The 23,545-nt window shown below is 50.2% G+C and overlaps 1 protein-coding gene across 4 annotated transcripts in view; it reads right to left on the bottom strand.

The window, feature by feature from the left end:
* The window catches only part of LOC144943110 (kinesin-like protein KIF26A), a 117,516-nt gene that overhangs the window by 23,611 nt on the left and 70,360 nt on the right, over positions 1-23,545 (bottom strand). For all 4 annotated transcript variants that reach the window (XM_078870295.1, XM_078870297.1, XM_078870296.1 and 1 more), the window contains 3 exons: positions 22,050-22,242; positions 13,978-14,187; positions 645-738 (listed from right to left, as the gene is read on the bottom strand). In XM_078870295.1, the coding sequence (XP_078726421.1) occupies positions 645-738; positions 13,978-14,187; positions 22,050-22,242 (497 nt within the window). The remainder of the gene's footprint in view (positions 1-644; positions 739-13,977; positions 14,188-22,049; positions 22,243-23,545) is intronic.

Raw genomic sequence — 23,545 nt, 5'->3', positions numbered from 1 at the left:
AGAACTTATCTATCCGGGAGTGAACCCAATTACACAATGTCTCGGGAAGACTAAATATATTTTATATTCGGTGTTACCAAAGAATGGAAAACACAAGTATGGTGTGATAAGATGAGCGAAGATGTGAAAATGAGCTGAGAGAGAACGGCTACAAAGCAATCATTACTGACAATTCCGAACGTGGCATACGCAGGACACATCTCGAGAGGGTCACAGCTGGAGATATAAGCAAGATAATTTCTGCATGGTGAAGCGGAAGGGAAGAGGGTGATGAGGATGGTTCCGGATCGGCTGGTGGGACCAGTGTGAGAAGTGAGACTCTTGCAATGGGAAGAGGCTGAAGATCTCGAAAGATGGAGGCGCCTACGTCATTGACACCAACCCTCAATTACCCAGTAAGCATTGCAACATTGGGCCAACCGTTGGTTGACGTCGGTTCAACGTTGAGGAAAAAGTCGACAGACGTTGGCCCGACGTTGCATGTTCACCGCGTGTGCGGATGACACGTGCCAGGTCGTTCATCTCAAATAACCAAACCGGTGGGTTCTCGCTCACGCGAATAGCAGGATAACGGGAGTGAGTGTCGAAAGGCACGCTCGCATAAATGACTCTGCCCTCCCGAATGTGCCTCTTCCTCCCGGTACCGAGTTTGGCGTTTCCAAAGCAGAAGATGCATCCATCGGCTCCGTTCACCACCGACTGGATGATCTCCGGCACCGCGCCAGCGCACACCTCCGCCTATAGGGCACAACAAGCAACACAATAGAGGGCATTCAATGCACGTGTGTGTGTGTGTGCAACGTACAGCCAATAGTATAATGAACAGTGATAATATAATGCATGACAATACAGATTTTCCACTCGCTGCAGCATGGTCTTCCCACGACGTGTTGGTCATGGTGGTTGTTTGACCATACTTCACCATTGCTGGTCAGGCCTTGTGGTGACTACTCCGGTCATATGATCACATTACATGTAACGTACAAAACGTTTAAATAAATGTATCTTGCATCCAGAATGCAATGCATGTGTAGTGAAGCATTTGAATGGATTTTTATTGATTTAATCAATGCTTACCTCTTCTCTATCACCCATTCTCTTCCTCTTCCCTCCCCTCACCCCTCCACGCCTTCCCGTCCCCTGCCAACCCTTTCATGATCCCCAAGAACCCCTCTTTGCATGCCCCTGCCATCTAAATCATTCCACTCGGTCACCGTTTATTAAACCAAGTCAAGTGCCTTGAGTAAAGGCGCTCTATAAATATAAGATTAGATTTAATTACACCCACAGCATTTGACATGGGCAAAATATCATGAAAATCATCTACGAAGAAGCACACAGCAATCGGCTAAAATAGATGGGCTCTGAAGACGCACGCTGGTGCTCGTGAAGCCGGCAGCGCTGTGAGAAACGTCCCCACGAGCCGGGGAGACAAGTCCTCCTCGCGTCTAGACCCGATTGCAACAGCGGCGGACGTCGGAGCAAACAGCCAAAGTGATTTCCTCCTCAACTTAACATTGCGGTGGCGCTCAACCCCTTTGTTGCGGCCGTGAGCGAGTGGTGGAAATTCCACATTCCTATGACGGGGGTGGGTCTGTCCACAGGGTAACTGCTTTTGACCTGCCCACGAGCTATAATCTCGCTACCCCCACCAGAGTTAACCACCCCGACCACCTCAACCACCAAAGAACCTTCCGAGCCACTCCTTCTCCCACCGAGCCACCTTGGCCATATGATGGTTGTGACCGTCGGAGGAACTCAGACGGTCGCAGGAGGCCCACAGACAAATTCGACTTCCGAATCGCGCTGCCGTTTGGAGCGCGATCGCCCGGCAGGGTTGGTTTGTCCCCGCAACGCAAAAGCCGGGCGGTGGCACGGACAAGACGCGAGCATTCCCTCGCTGCTGTCAAACAATGGGGATGCACGGAAGCATTCGTGTTGCCTGCGGCCTGCTTAAAACGGCGAGAGATTGAACACGTATTACGGGTGGTTAATGTAGCAATGGCACTGGCAGAGGAACGGCCTGCTCCGGCGGAGACCGTTGTGCAGTATTTATTGTAACAAGACAGATGGGATAGCGTGGTGGGGGGTAGGGGGTGTTGGTCACCGCGATCGCTTGTGCCGCTCGGAAGCCTGGGCCGGAATTGGGCATTGAGAGAATTGGAGGCGGCTTGGCTCTGAGGAGGAGTGGCGCTCCCCCTCCGAGTCAACCCTCAGGAGCCCCACGCCGGAGTTCAAAATTCCATTCTGGCTTCGCGAGGCTGTGACGCACTAACATAATCCCAGGTGGGAGGGGGTGGCATGGCATCATCATCATCATCCTGTGAAGTGGATATTAAGCCATACATTTCCAATGCGTTTTTATCCGTCCTGCGTCGCGCGTTGGCGAGCGCAAATGGAATTGTTGTGAAATGTAAGATTTTGAGCAATTGCCGTTTGTAATCACGGAGGCCTGGCTTCGCAATTCATGAACGAATCTAAGATTTAACCGCACGGTTAAGCCGAACTCTTCATGTGCGCGTCAGATGTACTCTGGTTTCGCGAAGAGTATTTTTTCGGATTGATATAAAACTCGGCTTATTAGAATCAAAGCGCTGGTCTTTGCATCAAAGCAGGTGATACGCCTGGCTAGACAACGCTGACCAACTACTGTACATGCACCCCTGCACTCAAGGATAATTGCTTAGCCAGAGTGCTATCCATTAAATCCTGTTTTTGAAAATATACTAACAGTGTCGGTCATTGTATAGCTATTACTCGCACCGTAATAGGAAAATGGCTGTCATACAAATAATTTGTTTCAGACGTTGTGCCTTGATCAACAACAGTAATCATTTACAGCTCTTTGTCAATCAACTGTAGTGGTGTTTTTTTAAAAATCATACTTCAACACGCTGGTCAGCGGTGCAGATTGGTGAAGGGGGCGGCGTGTGGACGGATGCCCAGGATGCATTCGGATGTCGCTCGCCATGGCTAGAAATCAAACTCAATTCACTGGATTGCAGCACAGCATGCTAAGCACTCCGCCACCACTCCCCCACTGCTACCAACATACATGTATTAATGTACTGCATTTCAAAACGTGTTTACATTTGAGCAGTCAAAATTCAAAAATGTCGAAGGCATTGGATTTACACTATTAGACTCAACGTTTTATGAGCTTTCCATATCCGTTACAACAGTAATTACATGCACGAGTGCACGTACAGTGGCAATGGTCGCCTACCCACAGTGACCTGCAGACATATTTTGTTTTAAATCAAATGGTATGAGTCTCGCACCGGCCTGCCAATAATGGAACGAATCTTTACTGAAGTTAACCCTGATAGGAAGGACAGCCAATGCTGTGAGTCTACGGGTGTCTGTGCGAGTCTATGCGAGTCTATGGACTCTTTGTCTTCACCGAATTGGTGCAGCCTTGCACCAGCGTGCCAAACATGGGGCATATTTTTACTGAGATCATTGGTGATTCGATGGACAGCCAATACTGGGAGTCTATGGGTCTCTATGCGAGTCTATGGATGTCTCTGCAAGTCTTCACTGAATCGGGGTAGCACTGGCACGCTAAGCAAGAGACGAATCGCCGCTATCCTCACCGATGTCATCATCGATACGGCAAGGCAGCCAGTGAATATGGATGGGTGCCTCAAAACGTGCATAACGTTTCGTAGGTGGAGTTTCAGTTAGTCAATCGTTCGAAAAATGTTTTGACCACATCCAGTAATGTACGAGGCACACGGTCACACTTGTCATGCTCATACGTAAAAAACCTAGCAATTAAGCACAATTGCTGAGGCAGTGCATATGGAGATGCCCGAGGATAAAACAATACAGAGTAAAAATGTTAATCACAAATAAGGAGACCGTTTTAATGCTGCAGGCAATATTCCAAAAGGAGACTGTGTCATATAAAATAAAAAAAACCTCCTTCCCATTATTCAGCAGAATTACTTGCCAATGCCAAAGCCACAAATTCTTCTGACTGTGGCATGAATATAAAGTAGACTTATTTGCCTCCAAGCCTGCACCATCATACCGTAAAACTGAGCAATTCCCTCAACCGGATATGGCTCGCTAAAGAAGAGAACCCGTTAACACCCTCCTCATGCGAATCCCTAACTACGCTGATGAAATGCAATTAAGGAACGGCAACTTCCCGCTTTTCCACATTGCTAATCTACAATATCACGTGAACTCGTACGACAAAACGAGCGAGAGCGTTTGTCCCTACAAATGATGTGAAAACGTCGGCTCAAACGACCCCTTCAGGATGCACACGAGCTTGCTTTGTACACCGGTGACGGCCACAGTCCAGGTTTACACATCGTAGCGGGAAGGGTTAATGCTGGCAAAAGCAGTATATTTCGTACCAAGATTCGTCACAGGCAATTTATCCCGCTATTTTTTTCTTCTGCTGCCGGGCTTGGGAATCCATCCTGCAGTAGCTTTGCCCAAGCTATTAAACGTGCCGCCCTAAAACCCTCCTCAGGTCGGAATGGAGAGTGCGCAAGCCGTATTTACGTGGCTGAGACAGGTTTAGGTTGCTGAGCCATCGCTGCCCACGATCCCACAGTGGCTAATAGGCTCCTCCGGCTGCTACACGGGATGCTTCTGACTGTGGCTTGCAGCCACCGGGTTAACGATTTTCACGGAAACTACCGCGCCTCTGTAATGCAGGCCAGGTACAATGCATCACTCTCTCGCACCGCAGGCGACTCTGATGCCGGGTGTGTTCTTCTGCAAACGAGGCTCCACATAGATGAGAGTGTGTGTGGATACAAGCGTGGGTGGAGTGGTGGCGTAGTGGTTAGCGCACGGTGCAACAAGCCGGCAAGTGACATCGATTTCCCAGCCACAGCTAACGTCAGTGGCGAAAATCTGAACGTTTCCTGGGCCTTCCCTAAGTCGACTCAGCCATAAATAAGTGACTGGTGGAGATGAAGGTGCCCGGGCATGGTGTGTGTCACACTACCGCCCTTGTACGCCGTGCCGGCCTTCATAGTTCCCCGCTAACAACACGTTCCCTCTGAGCCTGGTAGAGGCTGTGTGGGGATCTTTGTTGTAGGGATGTTGGTTTGCAAGAGTAAAACTGCACGTGACTATATTTGTTGAACTTTTCCTCTTTCTGAATTATGTACGTACGTCCACACAGACAGATTCAAGAATCCATTGCTGTGGCAAACATCTGCCCTTCCCAAACCTACAACATCTGGTGCTCTCAGATAGGCCCCACGTTCATCACGATCAGCGGCCAAGATCAATCCAATGCTGGGTGAAGGCCTCCTCTGCCTTGGTCGCCGCTATCCGATCCGCCCAGCGCTTGCGCCGGAGCTGATCTCCATCGTTCCATCTCCGTGGTGGGCGTCCTCTGAGGCGCTCTTCCCTCTTTCGTGGTGCCACTCGGTTGTTACTCTCAGATTGTGCCATAGATCGCCAGCATTAGCCTCGTGGCGTGGCTTCACAAGCTCTATCCAACAGTGCTCATGGGAAACAACACAAGCGTCCTCAAATTACACGTTATTTATATTGTCCGCAACGGCGCTAATGATTACTTTGTGTTATCCATCTTATAGTTGTGCGTCGAACTTGGACCCATGTCTTACAAGAGAGGGTTCTTGCCTATTACATCTGCGAGCTCAACAGCAATGAGTCAAGCAACGCTCATGAGACAGTATACGTCAAAACCAGCCGAGACTTTGCTTGTATTGGGTAAATGCTGCTCAATGTATAGGCCATGCGTTTATAATCTACTTTTATGTGGAGGGACAGACATGTGAAGGGAACATATCAGTCTCCTTATCTATTTTGTGATCTCACGTAACATCCGTCCTCCTTCCGCTGCCATTTGCGCAAATGCATCAAGATATAACTAATGGCTGGTGGATGATGAAGATATAATGTGTATGAGACACTCACTTACAGCACTATGAGGTAAGCCTGCATCGGAGAATACAACAATTAGGTTGATGACCTATCTGTGTGGCGCTTCAGTTTTATCCCCACGTCACTATTGCAAATGAGACAGTCCTGCCTCTCTTTGCGTTCTGACCAAAGTAAACACAAATTATATTTGACTTGAATCAACGTCTCAGATGTGCATCTCTCATTGCACACAGGGACTCACAAACCAAAGTGGCTGCCACTGTTCAACACGTTTTTTTCTCCCCCCCAACAACCACGATGAGTCTTCACCCAGCAATACACAATGGCTGGGCGTGTTTCCTTGCTACGTCTCTCTCTGTCTCTTACCACCACTGCACGAGCCATTTTTTTAAAAGTCGGGGGCCACATTTTAAAGCCACCGAGCGTATCCATGCGAGTTGTTTTTTTATTAAATTGGGGTCAGAGGATTCGTGCGGATTGTGGGTGAGGGTAGATGAGCGCAAGGCAAGTCGGTACCTGGCTGTGTGTCCATAAACAAGCAATGACGCCATAAACCACGACGCGCAATGTATATTAGTTATAATAATAACTCCGCCACCCATGCATCCATCACTTCCTGCCAAGGTACATCCTTTTCGCGAGGCCTCCAGTAAATGGCATCCCTCTCTATTAGATGAATTGTCTCGATTCAAGATCACGATTTGATCCAAGGACCAAATCTGTTGTCGTGAATTCAGCACCGCTCCAGTGCCTGCAGCGTTTACACGAACCCTTCTATATCCATCGAAAATCATAAATTATTTCACTCGCAATTACTACGAGCAAGTATGACAAAAATTTATGTGACGATTTTAAACAATAACTAACATTATACTGGGCAATATATGTGTTATAGGAAAGTGCCCTTGCCTGACATGTTGCATATTATATATTTTTCATAATGTAATAAACGACTGGAGCACGATGTCTGGCTCAGTGTCCTTTATTATTCGGTTCGTGCTGTACACCCACACGGCTGTCTTTACTCTGTAGCTTCTCCACGGTGCTGACTCCAATGTCGGCCCGATCCCCAACAGCAGCTCCGCTGCTGTTTCTCTCACACAGCCCCCCTTGGCTGTACTCTCTGCTGCTCTTCTCCCTCCGCAGCTCTCACAGCTTCTTGCTCTCTCTCTCTCCCTCCGCAGCTCCTCCTGGCAGCCACACCGCTGCCTCTATCAAGCAGCCCCCTCTCTCTCTCTCTCCGCTGCTCCTCCTGGCAGCCACACCGCTGCCTCTAACTCGCAGCCCTCCTGGCTGTCTCCTCCCCAGCTGCACACCACTCCGCAGCTTGCTCTTATCTTCGGGGTTGGCTCCCGATCGCCGTCGGCGCCCCCCCCTTCTCCACACTTGCCCGCGTGGCCTCACTCTTTTCCGCTCACACCCCGACTACCTTCCCCTTCCGGTTTACCCGCTTAAAGCCCCGAACCTTACCCCCACGTCACATGACTCCACCCCCCGTGACGTCACCTCCGGAAGGTCGCTTACGCCCGCATTACACCACCCTCCCCCGTAGAAAAATCCCAGCCGACCTCGGCTGACCAATAGCAAATCGTAATGCGGCGAACCGAGCTTCCCCCCCTAAAGGACACTAAGCATATAATGTAACAGCAAGAACAACAACAACGCAATCAACATCAACGATCGTACAAAGCATGCAATAAATACAACTGTAAGAAAAAACTAACAAGACAGCAACAATCAACGAAACGTAAGCGATTTGGAACGTGTGCGGGTCGCCGGCCCGTCCCGGACGGTCGGCGGCCCACTCGCAGAACGGGAACGCGATGAAAGTCGAGGAACGACAGGGGGTAATCCCCCTGTCGCAGCTGGAAGTCCACCGCCGTCCCGTGTCTCTAAAGAGTTAGTCTTGGGCTTGTCCTGTGACCGTGCCCGCAGCTGGGTCGGAAGGGCTGCAGGGCTCGAAGGTCCCGCAGACCTGGCAGGCGTCCTCCGAGCAGGGCCCCTCGTCCCCCGCAATGTCACGGCCGGCCTGTCTGGAACAGGTACGACAGGCGCTCTAGCGAGATCAATGGACGCAGGCAGGGGAGAGTCAGCAGCAACAGACCCCGGCAAGGCAATATTGGGGGATGACGCATCATGTAAGGGAGCAACATATGGTTTCAAGCGCGACGTATGCACAACCCAGCGACGAGACCCAATCTGGACGCGTGCTGTCTGTGGGTTGGGAACCGCAATGAGGCGTACGGGACCATGCCAGGGTTTGTGCAATTTCGGCGAGGTCCCCGGACGTACCTGTGGACAATGAAGCCAGGCTAGGTCCCCAACCTTCCAAGGGCACTCCCCCTCAGACCGTCGCGCATATCGCTCGTTCCGGGCCTGGGCTTTGGCCGTAGCCACGCGGGCATTCTCCCGCGCCTCCGTGACTCGGCGAACCGTGTCCTGGATGTATTCAGGAAGTGGTTTCCGAGGTCCCTTCACCCCAGTTCCCAATTGCACATCCACCGGCGGCACGTTTTCCCGACCATACATAAGGTAAAACGGCGAATATCCCGTAGCCGCATGAGGCGTCATCCTGTACGCCGAAAGCACCCCGGGGATGTGCAGATCCCAATCTGATTGTTGTTCACTCACGGTATGGCAAAGCATGGCAGACAATGTCCTGTTCAGTCGTTCAACCATACCATCCGTCTGCGGATGGTATGGGGATGTCCGTACTTTCTTAGTCCCAAGGCCCGCGCACACTTCCGCCAATAATTTAGAAGAGAAATTCCTGCCCTGGTCCGTGAGGAGTCTCTCAGGCGCCCCCTTATCCATAATATACCCAAACAAAAAGGCGTCGGTAATGGCCGCGGCCGACTGATCAGGCAACGGCCAGGCCATCGGCCAACGGGAGAGGTACTCAACCCCTACCAGCAAATATTTATTACCCCTCGCCGATGGTGGAAAAGGTCCCAATATGTCCAGTGCCACCAATTCATTGACTCGAGACACCTGAATCGACTGGAGAGGCGGCACGTAAGGATGTTTCGGCGGCTTACGTTGTGCACACGCAGGGCACGCGCGCACGTGCCCTACGACATCTGTCGCCATGCCGTGCCAAAAATAATGACGTTGCAACGTCAACAAGGTCTTCTGCACCCCTAAATGTAAGAGAGTGTCACAATGGAGGGTTCTAATCAACTCGAACCGCAAGGACGTTGGTACCACCAGGCGCTAACGTTCCTGGAACCCCTCCCGCCACATAAGCAGACCATCTCGGAGAGCGGTTCGCGGCCCCACAGCCGTACTCGGACTCCCATTGTCCTTAGCAGACCGCTTCCGCAAGGACACCAATGACTCATCCATCATCTGTTCCCGGATCCAGACAGACCGCGGCAGATTCAAAACCCCGTCAGCCGGTCCCGGTTCCATCGGAGTGTCCGACTTCTCGACGGCCAACGTGAGCGGCTGAGGGGGGTTTGGAATCGGCGAACACCTATGCGTCCCCGACTCACATTTACAAGGGGCACGCCGCGGTAATCTGGAAAGTGCGTCAGCGTTCGCATGGCGCACTCCCTTCCGATGTTGAATTTGGAAGGAAAATTCCTGTAGCGTGTCCAACCAACGTGCCAACTGTCCGGATGGCTGGTCAATTTTAAGGGCATATTGCAAGGCCGCATGATCCGTACGCACAATAAAAGAACGACCGTAGAGGTATGGTCGAAATTGCCGTAGGAAAAAAACAACCGCCAATAGTTCTCTGCGAGTGACACAGTAGCGGGTTTCCGCAGGAGACAAGACTCGGCTACCATACGCCACGACACGCTCTACACCCCCTTTAGACTGTGATAACACCGCCCCAATACCTGTGTCACTCGCGTCCGTATCAAGAATGAATGGGTGATCGAAATCGGGATAATCCAATGTTGGGGCCGTGGCCAATAGATCACGCAGACTCCGAAAGGCCGCCTCCTCCGGCTGTCCCCAAACAAACTTCCGTCCTTTACCCGTAAGGAGATGCAAAGGCCTCGCAATCGTCGCAAAACCCGGCACGAATCTTCGGTAATACGAGGCAAATCCCAAAAACCGCCGAACATCCCCCACGGTGGCCGGAGTCGGCCAATCCCGGACGCACGCCGTCTTTTCCGGATCCGTGGACACTCCCTCAGCGCTCACAATATGCCCCAAATAGCGGACGGACCGTTGCAGTAGGTGACATTTCTTTGGTTTGAATTTCAATTTGGCAGAACGCATCCTCGTGAACACTGTCTCCAGCCGCGTCAAATGTTCATCGAATGTGCGGCTGAAGACAATGATATCGTCCAAATATATAAGACATGTCTCCCACTGCAACCCCGTCAAAACGAGCTCCATCAATCTTTGAAATGTAGCAGGGGCCGCATTCAATCCCATCGGGAGACAGTTGAATTGAAATAACCCCTGCGGCGTACGGAATGCGGTTTTCTCCCGTGAGGACTCGTCAAGGGGAAGCTGCCAAAATCCCGAAGAGAGGTCCAGTGTGGAAAAGAACTTAGCCCCCGACAATGCGTCGAGGGAGTCATCCATACGCGGCAGGGGGTACGCATCTGCCACCGATATCTTATTCAATTTGCGGAAATCAACACAAAATCGCAATTTGCCATCCTTCTTCTTAACCAAGACGACTGGAGCGCCCCATGGGCTGTTAGATGGCGATATAATGTCTGCAGCCAACATGTCTTCCACTGCCCCCCGTACGTGTTCTCGCTCCGCAGGACTCATCCGATGCGAATTTAATCGAATAGGGGCAGCATCGCCCGTCTCAATGTGATGGTAAAGCAAGGAAGTGCGGCCCAAATCCAAATCATCGGAGCTGAACACGTCGGAATATGTCAACAACAATTTACGCAGCGCACCACGTTGCTCCATGGACAGGGAAGAATTTTCGTCACATAATTGAGCAACCCAACGATCATCCGAACTCCTTGGCTCGGAAACCCCAGCAACAACTCCCCGGCTATGTGGACAATCATGGGTCGCAAACGCCGTAGTGGCATGTGCCACAACCGTACCGGCCGGGACACGGACGTTTTCTCCCCCCGCATTAAGCACCTGTAAAAACGGTAATTGATCCGGCCGGACGATGGTCTGTGCCCCCACTAACGCCAACCCGGTTGTTATCGTGGCGGACGGTGACAACAAGACCCCTACTGCTCCTAGCCGATCAGGCAGGGGCTTCCGATACCGCAAGGGTATAAGCATCTGTGTACCAGGTGGGATGTCCACAGATGCGACGGACAGCGCCTGCACTTGTACGGCCGAAGCAGGTCGCCCCCAGGGCGACGGCAGAAACGAGATTTGACGGCCCCCCGGCAGTTCAATACAATTCTCATTGATTTTGATCAAAATGGGCATCTTAGCCAAAAAATCGGTGCCTAACAAACAAGGAACCGCCAAAGATCTCGATATCAACACAACACCCGAGGCCGACACATCCCCAATAGATATCTTAGCATCCACCTGACCCACGATACCCATGCTACCCCCGTTCGCAGCGACGCACGACCCATAAACCGGACGCACAGCCCGCGACGGAATGCCCAACAGATGGAAAATGACATCCGATATAATAGTCGCAGACGCGCCCGAGTCGACCAAAATGCGCACGTCCACACCTTGTATGGACCCCGGTACAGTGGACGAACCCGTAGCGGCCGCGACAACTCTCCGTGCCAATTTGCGCCACTGCGTAACTGAATGACAAGGCCCCGTCGATGGCCTTTCTTTAACAACAACAATAGGATCGCGCAACACAGGTGGTGGGTGAGGTGGAAAGCCTTGCCGAGTGTCTGGTGCGTGCCGACATGCCTGTTTCGGAGGATCTTTAGCCGACTTGACCGGTGCCGAGGCCTCCTGCTGCGGCGGAGCCGGGAAACGGGCCCAGCAGTCTCTGGCGTAGTGGCCCCTACGCCCGCAGCGGAAACATTCGGCCTCGTTGCGCCGAAGCGCAGGCCTCGCCTCCTGACGGCCCCGTTCTGGTAGCACCGCGCGCGGTCTCGGCCCGCCGCGTCCCGTCCATGGAGCGGAGGCGGCCGTCAGTTGTTGAGGGCCCCGGTCATCCGGAACATAGACGGCCTGCGCAGGGTTCCACCCCAACGCCTCCCCTTCTTTGACGGGCCCCCCCGTCCACGCCGTCACTTGTTTCCAGCGACGGAGGTTGAATTGCGCATCGAGACACTTAGCAGCCATCCGGGAAGTTAGCTTCTCATGCCCACACACAGGCATGGGGATCCCTAGATCCCGAGACAGCTCCAACATTTTCCCTAATATGAGAGGCTCAAGCAGGTCCTGTGGCGTCTCAGGATAAGCTGCCATGGCCAGCTCCAGCACCGCACCCCTGAACGCCACGGGCGACTCCTCTGGTGCTCGTTGTCGTTGAGCGAATCGCCGATGCGCATCATCTGGTGGCTCATAAGCATCGGCCATTTCTTGAAAAACACCACATAAAGTTGCCTTCTTATCGGTCGCTATGGAACGGAAGAATCGGACAGATTCGTCATCCAGGAGAGTCGGCAACACCTCCAAAGCCTCCGCATCGGTCCATCTTGCTGTGCGTACCGCCGCCAAGAAGCGGCAGGCGAACGCGCTCCAGTCCCCACCGACGGAAAATTCTTTAACTGTTGTAAGGTGGCGACTCCGACTCCTCTTCCCGCCGTCTTCCAATGGTGGTGGTTGTGATGGCAAATTCAAAATGGCGTCGGCCCGCGGCGTGGCCAAGATGGCGGTTTGGCGCCACGGAGCGCGCAAAATGGCGGCCTCTTGCCGCGTGGGCAATGGCGGCGGCAGGACAGGCAACGTGGCGGCCCGCGGAGCACCACTTGCATCATCCATCGTCCCTGGCGCGACGAGATGGCATAGATGCGCCAGGACGTCCTTAAGTGCCTCCAGTTGTATCGCCATCGCTTGCCATCGTTGATCCGCGTCTGATGATGTCGACGGACCCGCCACCGCGCCAACATCCTCCACTCCCGTTCCCGTGGTCGCCTCAGCCGGGCTCTCCTCCACCACCCCAACAGGATCCGCGGTTGGAGGGAGTTCGTCGTCGTCGGACGAAGAAGCCGATGCAGGCGCCGGATTAACTTTCTTCCTCACTTGTTTCGACATGCCGTTACACTTCCGACACCAGTGTAATAAACGACTGGAGCACGATGTCTGGCTCAGTGTCCTTTATTATTCGGTTCGTGCTGTACACCCACACGGCTGTCTTTACTCTGTAGCTTCTCCACGGTGCTGACTCCAATGTCGGCCCGATCCCCAACAGCAGCTCCGCTGCTGTTTCTCTCACACAGCCCCCCTTGGCTGTACTCTCTGCTGCTCTTCTCCCTCCGCAGCTCTCACAGCTTCTTGCTCTCTCTCTCTCCCTCCGCAGCTCCTCCTGGCAGCCACACCGCTGCCTCTATCAAGCAGCCCCCTCTCTCTCTCTCTCCGCTGCTCCTCCTGGCAGCCACACCGCTGCCTCTAACTCGCAGCCCTCCTGGCTGTCTCCTCCCCAGCTGCACACCACTCCGCAGCTTGCTCTTATCTTCGGGGTTGGCTCCCGATCGCCGTCGGCGCCCCCCCCTTCTCCACACTTGCCCGCGTGGCCTCACTCTTTTCCGCTCACACCCCGACTACCTTCCCCTTCCGGTTTACCCGCTTAAAGCCCCGAACCTTACCCCCACGTCACATGACTCCACCCCCCGTGACGTCACCTCCGGAAGGTCGCTTACGCCCGCATTACAATAATAGAGATTTTTTGGGTTAGATCGGGTAAATATAAATGTTTCGTTCAACCCGCCACCGCCCAACACAGCCAATTAGTAAGATTTATCACGTAAACTAAACATGCCAATTCGTTACTAGTTCAGCACTCCGGTTAGTTGGAGAGTAAACCTACAACATGTACAAGTTGAGTAGGACATTTTGCCGGTAATTACAACTAGCCTCATCAGGCGACAGGCAGAGCTGCATCACATGTATTTTAGTTTTCCTTTAAAAATACAGCGTTTACTCATTTGTGCTCGTGCGCCACTGCCAACGCGGCCGCGCCATACGACTTGTTTACATTCCGTCGGCGCGCGCAAATCGGTTTCTCGCCTGCGATGCATCCTGGGAGAAGACGGCGTCGAAGGGGAAGATTTTTGGCACCGCCACCCCGGCACGGCGGAGCGCGGCATTCTGGGAGCTGGCCCCTGCCGCGGCGGCGGGGTCGTAGAGCGTGACCTGCTTCCTCCGCGGGTCCACCTTGAGCGCCGCCGAGCCGGAGGCGTCGCGGCGAGCCGGACACACGCGCAGCATCACCTTCACCTGCCACCGCACGACACGTCGGGCCACGGCACAAATATGATACGTTTTGATTTACCTGATCAAAGTTACGGTTATTAATACCCAATTTATTAACTAAACTATTTGTATTTTACCAGGTAAGGCCCACTGAGCTATACAGCTCTTTTTCACAAGTGGCCTGGCCACAAATGATAGTTCAACGAAGTGGCTTATCATCACGTGTAACTTTGTAGCAGCCAAATACTCTTAACGCGTGTTTCTAAATTGAACTATCGGTGTTGTGTGATGAGATGAAGGCTCCACTCGAATATCTTGCAGAGCAGTGGAAACCCCTCCATGTGAAAGAGTGGCCGATGGAAGCGGATACTGTAGTGCTACCTCTAAAATTACTTCCAGTCATCCCCGTTCCACAAAGCAGAGGACAACACTGCCGCATCTGTTCTGCATATGTCAGCAATATCGGTCGCACGACATTGAGACAGATATTTTCATTCCCAGTGCTGTAATTTAATCAAATTAAATGCAGAGCCAAATGTACGTGGTGGTTAGAACGTCTTGAAAGAGACTTTACTTCACCACATGAGTGCGGGCCTGCCGATCAATTATTCAACTTGTCATTTAATTCTATTCCTTTTGCCATTATTTTAGCCACTACCAGAAGGCCACCTTGACCCCCTCTCCTTAGAAGCATCACTCACTCATTTCAAGACAAGCTGACATGTGCAAGCATTGCAAACCCATTTCAGGCCAAGGTGACCCTAATGGCAAACATGCACTTCGCTGTGAGAGACACAGAATGTCAATGCAATGCACCACCTTTCCACCCAACCACCAACCCACACGGACATGCACACACGCACACATCTAGCCCTCTCTCTGCCTAGCACTTAATTCAAACTCATTTTGATGCGGGCTAAATGGATATTCCAGTCGAATCTATCTTCAGAACACCGGCGTAACATCCCAACCTTAATAAAGCTCAAATTGATCTATTTTGACAGGGCGACGGTTTGAAAACATAAAAGCTCAAGCTAGCAGATAATGGTAATGCAATATAACGCGGGAGATTGGCTAAAGCTTTATACGTATGCGTATCCCTTTGACTCAAGGTGACCTCTCGACAACAGACAGTGTTGGGCCCCATTAACTTGAGCAGGCAGCATTGCGTTGCGTGCATTGGCTGCCGGCACATCCCATTATTACGATCGTTTTTCTCTCAAACGGGCAGCAGATGGACAGGGAGGCTCTTGGGAATTCCTCTGTAACACTAAACTGAAGATTTTTTTTTTTATTTCACCAGGTGAGGCCCACTGAGCTGCCGTGGCTCTTTCTCAGAAGCGACCTGGCCACAAGTGATAGCTCAACCAAGTGGCTTATCACGTGGAAATGTATAGCAGCCAAATTCTCTAAACGCATGTTTCTAAATGTGAAGGGAAAAATCCGAGGACCCAGAGAAAAATCCACATGACCACGGGAAGAGAGACACGCAAACTCCAAATATACAGGCGTCAGAGGCCGGGATCGAACCCACAAACTCCTGCATACCAGGCAAGGGAGTTAACATCTGGCTACCACAGCACCCTCACGCGGGAAGGAGGAGGCCAAGTCGGTAAGGAGGGCTGGGAGGGATTGCGGAGACGGAGCGTGGTTTGCGAGAGAGCGAATGAGAGGGAGTGCGAGAGAGTGATGGACAAGAGCAGGAGAAGCCAGGGGCATGGGGGAGCGGGGCTGCAAAGCTGTAATGAGAGAGAGCTCAATGAGATAAAAAGAATTAGAAATGAGGAGGGTGGTGGCCCTTGTGAGTGTGTGAAGAATAAACAGCCGCAATAGGAGGGGGTGTTGCCGCTAAATCTGCCCCAATAAAAAGAGATAACGCTATTGTCAATGCATTATGGAAAACGTCCAATTTGTGAAATCCGTGCCATTATGGAGAAGCCAAAGTAGCATTTACCCCTTGGGATAATGACAAACAAGGTAGAATTAATTAAGTAATTTATTGGCTTTAAAGTAAAAAAATAGCTATTTATTTACCGCTTTCAGATCGCAAGTGCATCTCAGTCACCAATAGTGAGTAAATTCAGAGAGGAATGTTCAACCTTTTGTCCATGAATCAAGAAACACAGCAAAATAATCTGTGGTGGCAGCCGCTGCCCCAGCTGAAACCCAACTCTCCGGCATCTCTGGGAGAAGTATGCAAATTGCAGGGTATGAGGGGAAAGCCTCTGTTTCCTTTTACGCGATCACACATGACGCACAGTCAAAACTATCCAAGCAGAGCCCACAGCAGACAGGATAACCAAGGGTCCTAGAGAGTCATGGCAAGAGGCAGACACGGGAATACGGAGAGAGATTTGAACAGGCAAAGACGGTGGTTCCACGAACGGGCGTCCAGACTGGTCTCGCTTCTAGCGAGAACCTGTTAAGGCAGACTTGGCACAGGGGGTGGTGTGGCTGCCTTTGTCTCCCCAGCGCTAATGTTTACGCACCGAAGCGAGTTTTCAAGGCGGAGTCGGCTTGGAAAGTCACAAAAACACAGGCACGAATCGAGACAACAAAGAGAAAACGCATCGAGAGAGATTGATTCAACGAACTTATAGAGACACAGACATAGATGGGCATTGAGGTATTAAGGGATGGACAAATGAAGAGTGACGAAACATTTCTCATATAGGAAGAGTGACAGGCATAGAGACACAGACATGACGAGAGAGAGAGAGGGACAGACAGACGAATATAGCAACGGGCAAAAATATATTTGGGGAACCCTAAAGAAGTTGGAGATGCTAACAGCGCTTTCCCCAACCACCTGTGTAAGCAATAGAGGGGGGTCTTTGTCTTTGTATTTGTACTCATGACGCACTGCTATATGTGAATATTTCCTGTGGACAACGTTTTCACACTGGCCAAAGCCACAGTCCACATGGTGTCCACTCACACACTCCCACGTGTTCTTTCAATCTCAGACATCATAATTTGGGGGATGATATTTATTTGGCTATGAGTAACAGTCAAAATATTTTAAAGAAAGAGGAATTGCAAGTATGCAGCAAATCGCATCACGATTGGTGTCGATGCATAATGTTGTACATTTGTTGGTTGTATGACAATCAGATTTAGTTTTTCCGAATTCCCTCTGCGTGTATGCGAAACCAAAGCAAAAATGTGTGGTATGTGTTGGTCCAGTTATTTATATGTGGAGGGCTATTTTACTGATGGATAACATGACATTTCTTCACCCCCATCAAATGGCATTTCCTAATCACAATTAAAATTGTAATTATGCAATATAAATGCTTAATTGCCAGCTATGAAATTGCATTAATGTATCACTGTCCATATAATCCTTCATTTGCATAATCATTTTATTAAATGCTACCATTTTTTATTAAGTCAGCCACAATTTTTGTAAAGATATTTTCACAGAGAGGCCAGAAATGCATTTGCATTGCAATTCAGTACAAAAAAATTCAATCGAAACCATCGACAAAGGGGGAAAATCCAGCTCATAGGCAGGCTTTGTAAAAGGGCCCCTTTAATTTAGATTCAGCGTTTTAAAAATTTCTATAAGGATTTAAAGAAAAGGCAGAATTATTTATTTTCCAAAGCCTGCATGTTACACTTTATATATATTTAAAAAAGGCAAAGTAGGAAGAGGAAGAAGAAACCCACAAAAATGTCACATCAAGCATCAGAGATAATGCAACTGGGAGCTGTCACATTTCAGGATCTTAGTCGGCATCAGACTTCAATTCTTCAGAGTGCCCTCCGGCTGTTGGGCTGATATTGAATGTTTCTCACGAGTGTGGATCGGCGAAACCTTTACAGGGCTCATTTCAAGCAGCCGAGGATCTGTGGCAGACAGTGCTTGGGCAAAGGATTCCACCATTTCTCGACCCAAAATTCAAGCGTGCTTCTCTCTAAAGCAGCGCGGCTCCTGTTGTACAAAAGATAATGGGATTACTCATATCCTTGTCAAGTTTCCTGCAATTTGTTTAAAGTTAAAAACTAAAATCTTCAATAACGCAGTAATTGCTTCTCTTGCTGCCAAAAATACACGACGTGATTGTTTTCACGACAGTATGTGTTTACATGGACTTGCCAAACCATGTATTTACCGTGTGAATGGCGTCGTCATCATCATGATTACATCCCAAAACAACAAATGTCTCCCTGCAAAGCGGCAATACTTATCTCAAGTGGCCAGCCTAAGCCAGAGATATACATTCAATATTCTTATGGTAGATGACAGTCTGTCCATAGGACCATTACTGACAAATGGTACATATTTTATTGACCCCATAATGTAAGTTGAATGGTCCCGTCACCCAGGAAATGAAACATGTAGATTAATAATCACGTACGGTATATATAAATAAAATAATGCTCACATATTACAATAGTAAACAATCCACTTCAGGATTAATGGGATTATGTATTACGCTTCATCATGTAGGCATGATTGCCGACACAGGCTTGTGAAAGAGGTGGGCCCAGGACCGGTTCTGACGGTCACTCACCATTCATATTGGCCATGGCTGGGAATCGAACTCGGGTTACTAAGTTCATAGTGCAATAATATACATCAATATTATTTAAAATTACATGCATTCTAAAGCCAACATAATAATATTATTCACGTCAATGGAAACTATCTCATGGTTAAACATCCTCGATAAAGGCATATTATTATTGCTCTTCATACTCAGCGAGAAAGAGACCTCAAAGCATAGCGATGACAATGTGAACGGTAAACAAAACCTCCACGTTTCTCCACATCCTAGTCAGTGTACGTGTACTACGATTGCCGTGGCGCGATGCTGCTGCCAGGTTATAGCGGCCCTTGGCTCGGCAACTTCGATGAAAGAAGCCCTCAACTTCACACGGCTGTAAGCGCCCTCCCCAATTTCCGGATGTTGTAGAGAGGACGTAGGGGGTGGGGTAGGGGGGGGGGGCATGGGGTGGGGGGCTCTTGGCACCGGATGAAAGGTGCGCACTTTAGCGGCCAGACATGGCACTGTCTGGGAACACGTGCTATATAGAAGCAGCCGGGATATAAAACATATATATACACGTAATAAGAAAATACAGCTGCAGGTGACTCGCAAACAAGCTGAGAAAACATCGCGCCGTTCCTATCCCACGCAAGTGTTTACGTTACCTTTCGCTAGGACAGAGGAACACGCGGAAACGGAGCGCGGCTGCTTCTTTGGCTCCTCGTGTTTGAATACCGCATAGGGATAGTTCAACCTACGAGTGACATTTTACAGCAATTTCATTTTGGGGGGGGTGGGGGGGGAAGGGGTAAAGGTGCAGCCCTGCAAGTTGCTTGGTCACGCCACTGCTGGAGGAAGGCCTCCCACTACAGGGAGCTGGGAGCTCTAGAGAGCACCTCCAGAGGGTGTTTTGGTCTCATTTTCCACGCTGTCTAGACGCCTTGGAAGAGGTGCGAGGACCCAAACTTTACCCTACCAGAAGCGACCTGCTGATCGACGAACCGTGGTGAACACAATTATACTGGTGGGTGGACAGAGGCAGGGGTGGGGTGGACTTTAAAACCACTTGCTCACAGTTTCAACTTCCACGCCGTGAGATTTAACCGGCGGTCTCTGCTTTGCAGATCCAGTGTGCGGACTGTTGCACACGATCATGTTTTGATAAAAACATAATTGGACGCTTCTGCATATTGTTCAGTTTTATTAAATGAAAGTTGGCATTGCTTTTCCTCATAATGCATTCACAGCTTGCTAAAACGATGCAATTAATGAGAATCTTCTATGAATGTTGGCTTTGTCTTACAGGGCGTAGATTTTGCTGCGAGATTTTTTTTAATTATTAGCTGAAGGCGCACTGGCAGCAAATAAATGTTAGGCCCTAAGTCCTCTTCTCCAGGGAGCCGTTGACCATGAGGTTGGCATTAAGATCTAAACTGGTGAACGCAATGGAAGCAAATTGCATCTTCAGAGAAGCAGCGAGCGCAGCAGCGGGATTAACATCCCAGCTTCGGACGGCACACACGTTGATATAACGTTCCAGCATACCACCACCACCATCATGGGAATTGCGACTGGCAATAAATGTGGAAGCGACTCAATTCCCCAGCAAAGCAAACTCATAGGATACTCAAATAAATTTGGAAAACAAACACGTCCACCCAGTGTTAATGACCTGGAAAGTAATAAAAATTGGGAATCTTTAACAGGGTAATTAAGGACATATTAGAGAAAATAAAGACTGGCGGTTAATCTGCTTGCACATGTGATCATTCTGCAGTTAAGTGCTAACATATTTAATGTTGTAAATTTGAAGGTGACAAGATTTGAACACAATCCTAATGAGTTTTCCAGGTGGCTGGAGAGTAAAGTGGTTAGAGGGTTCTACGCGGATCTCAGCAGCTAAATGGGGAAATGTAGTTGGGCTTTACCAAAGTTTGCCATATGCTGTGAAATTGATGTTCAATAATAATAATAATAATGACAATTATTTTCACTCGCGACGCACCGGGCAGTAATCGCTGACTCTCCAAGGGAAAGAACGAGTCGGGGGCACGAAGAAGCACAGACAAGCAGGAAGTAGGCAGCCGTTTGTCGGAATCAGAATCAGAATCACTATTAATGTTGAACTTCTTTCGCGCCGTACGTTAGCCAACCGTGATAATCGGAGGTGCCAACCGTGCTCTGCATTTATCCACGCGGGAGGTAACTGGAGCACCCGGAGAAAACCCACACTCACGAGGGGACAACACTCTCCCATACAAGTTGGACAGATGGATATGAGGCTACACATTCGCTGTACTGCCTTTTCCTGGCGAGTCAGGGTATGGCACCTCCTTTATGCCCACGGGAATGAGAGTTTCACGCGTTTGTGTGGTCCACCGAACCTTACCTCCAGTGCTGGATTAAAGGCGTGCATAGCCACCACCATCCAGCTAGAGACCCTGCGGTCTCACTGCCACGATGAGAGAGTTGGACAACGTTGCAGGCTGATAGCAACAACAATACCGTCATCGACAAAATCTCACATTTAAATGTTTGCACACATTTATGAAATAAACACGAAAGGCTCATTATGTAGTATAGGTGCAACGAGTCTCTCTTTCAAAACATATTCCTCAGTGAGATTTGGATCTGCTAAAAGTATTGTGGCAATCGATGCGATAACTCATTTTAATGGCGCACTCGGTCAATCCGGTTGTGTTTCGAGAACTAAAACTCACGGAACAGGGAGAAGAGAAAAAAATAAAATAAGCCCCTCTCAGAGTCGCTGCACACCATCCATATTTTATTTCTTGTAAGTCTCCTGGCTGGCACTAATCCCACCTGAGTCACTGTCACCTCACCCGTCTGCCATGGCCATCACTCATCACCTACGCGGTACTGCATCAGTACCAGATGTTGTGCGATAGACGGAGAGATCAAGCTTAGCACGAGTCTGCTGCGTGAAGGCGAACCCGTTGACGTGTACGTGTACAGCCCTTTGTCAATCCACTGCCGGTTGTGGGGTATGTATCACGTGACCATGCTTCACCATGCTGGTAAGTGCGGGTTGGCGAAGGTGGGCAGAAGAAACAACGGAGCACAGAAGGGCACTTGAACAGTTGATGTTTCTGCAGTGCCCTCTGCTTCCCAACACGTAGCTCCGCAGCCGCCGATAAGAACCCGTTGGCATCGAGATCGCCCGGACATGCCTTCGTGCAGGCCGTGTACCTGCTTAGCTCGCGAGATCGGGCACAGTTCCAGCGACGTGGTCACAGGCTGGCCTGTCGGCACTGCGGCGCGGATGACCACAGGCTGGATTCTACTGCATTGCCGCTTACGATGCTGAATTTTCACGGCACCGCATGATGCCGGAGCATTCACGTGCGTCCAGTCAATTCCATTGCTCACCTTGCCGGCGCCCGGGTTGTCGCGGGCCTTCCCCGCGGCACGCAGGAGGCAGGGTGGCACGGGGGGCGCCGCGGACCGCAGGGCCCACGCGAAGCTGCCGGGGCTCGGGGGAGGCTCCGCCGGGGCGTGAGGGGGGGCCGCGCGCTGCTTCCGTTTCATCATGCGGCCCGTCAAGCTCAGCTTCTGTGCCGCCCTGCAAGAGCGAGACGACGTGAGACGGCGACGGCAGCTGAAGGCGAGACCGAGAGGTGAACAGAGAGGGAGACGCACAGACATAGGGGTGGGGAGGCAGAGATGGGTAGATGGATGGGTGGAATTGGTTGGCAGAAAGAGAGCAAGTGGATGTACAGTCGCAGAGGACGAGACGAGTGGGTGAACATCGATACAGACAGAGAGACCGATGTGTACAATAAAAAAGAGAGAACCAGGGACACAATAATGAAAGATAAATAGAATGGCCGATCACAATTTATGGTGTCAAATTCATTACATTCTGTGCACCGACACAATTTTGAATGTAAACTTAATGACAGTCGATTTGATCTTTTCTGCTTCTTTTGTATGCTCATCTTGTCAGCCACCATCTCTTGTTTCATGAATTTACTTTACTTTTCGACATGCAATTAAAGAATGTTCAAAAACTTTTCCAAGGTCTTGTTGAAAAATATAGAAGAATAAATGTGCAGCTCTGGAGAGCTCCTATAGAGGGTAATTTGGCCTACTCTTTCACACTGTCCAGACATCCCACACTTTACCCCACCACACACAAGCTGTCAATCAACTCACTGTGGATGTACCCATTGATATTGCTGACAAATTTCCCATGGCACCATCTGAAAAAAGACTATCATTTGTTTAACTTAAATTATGCACACTGCTGAAATGAAACATTCAAACGCCACTTATTTTTTTCACTCAATTATTTTTCTTCACAATCACTTCTCAGGTGAATAAAGCAGAGATCTGCATCTATGTGTATGTTGAACTTGTTTCGCATCTTACATCGGCCAACCGTGCTGATCGGAGGTGATCTGCAACAAGGCACCTGTGCATTTTTTGCTAGGGTCTGATCGATGTGTCACGGGGTCTCTGCTGTCAAAGATCCCGGCGATAAAAAGTTATTTTCCACTCCGTTGTTTTTTTAGCGTTGTGTTTTAGTGTTCCAATAAACTCGAAGACGATGCCCGTGAAGCCGGCACGCTTGGTAGCCACACAGCAAGGCAAATTATATTCAGTTTTACAGATTTGCTCTTGGCGTTGAGTAAACTCTGCACGGAGCGGCATGAGATGCTTGTTCAGGGTGATGTGGATGAGGAGTAAACCGTGCAGAAGCGGTGGTGACGAGCTGTGTTTACCACCAATAATAATTGTGACAATGTCATCATCATCATCACCAACCATGCCCAATCCACTGCTGGATGAAGGCTTCCCCTATGAAGGTGCCCACCACCATCCCTGGCAGCCCTGCGAGAGGCATTGGCCAGAGAGGTAAAACG

Source organism: Lampetra fluviatilis, chromosome 30, assembly GCF_964198595.1.
Source record: "Lampetra fluviatilis chromosome 30, kcLamFluv1.1, whole genome shotgun sequence".
NCBI classification, from domain to species: Eukaryota; Metazoa; Chordata; class Hyperoartia; order Petromyzontiformes; family Petromyzontidae; genus Lampetra; species Lampetra fluviatilis.
The sequence above is the reverse complement of the archived record's forward strand: the minus strand, read 5'-3'. Positions and strand labels throughout refer to the sequence as shown.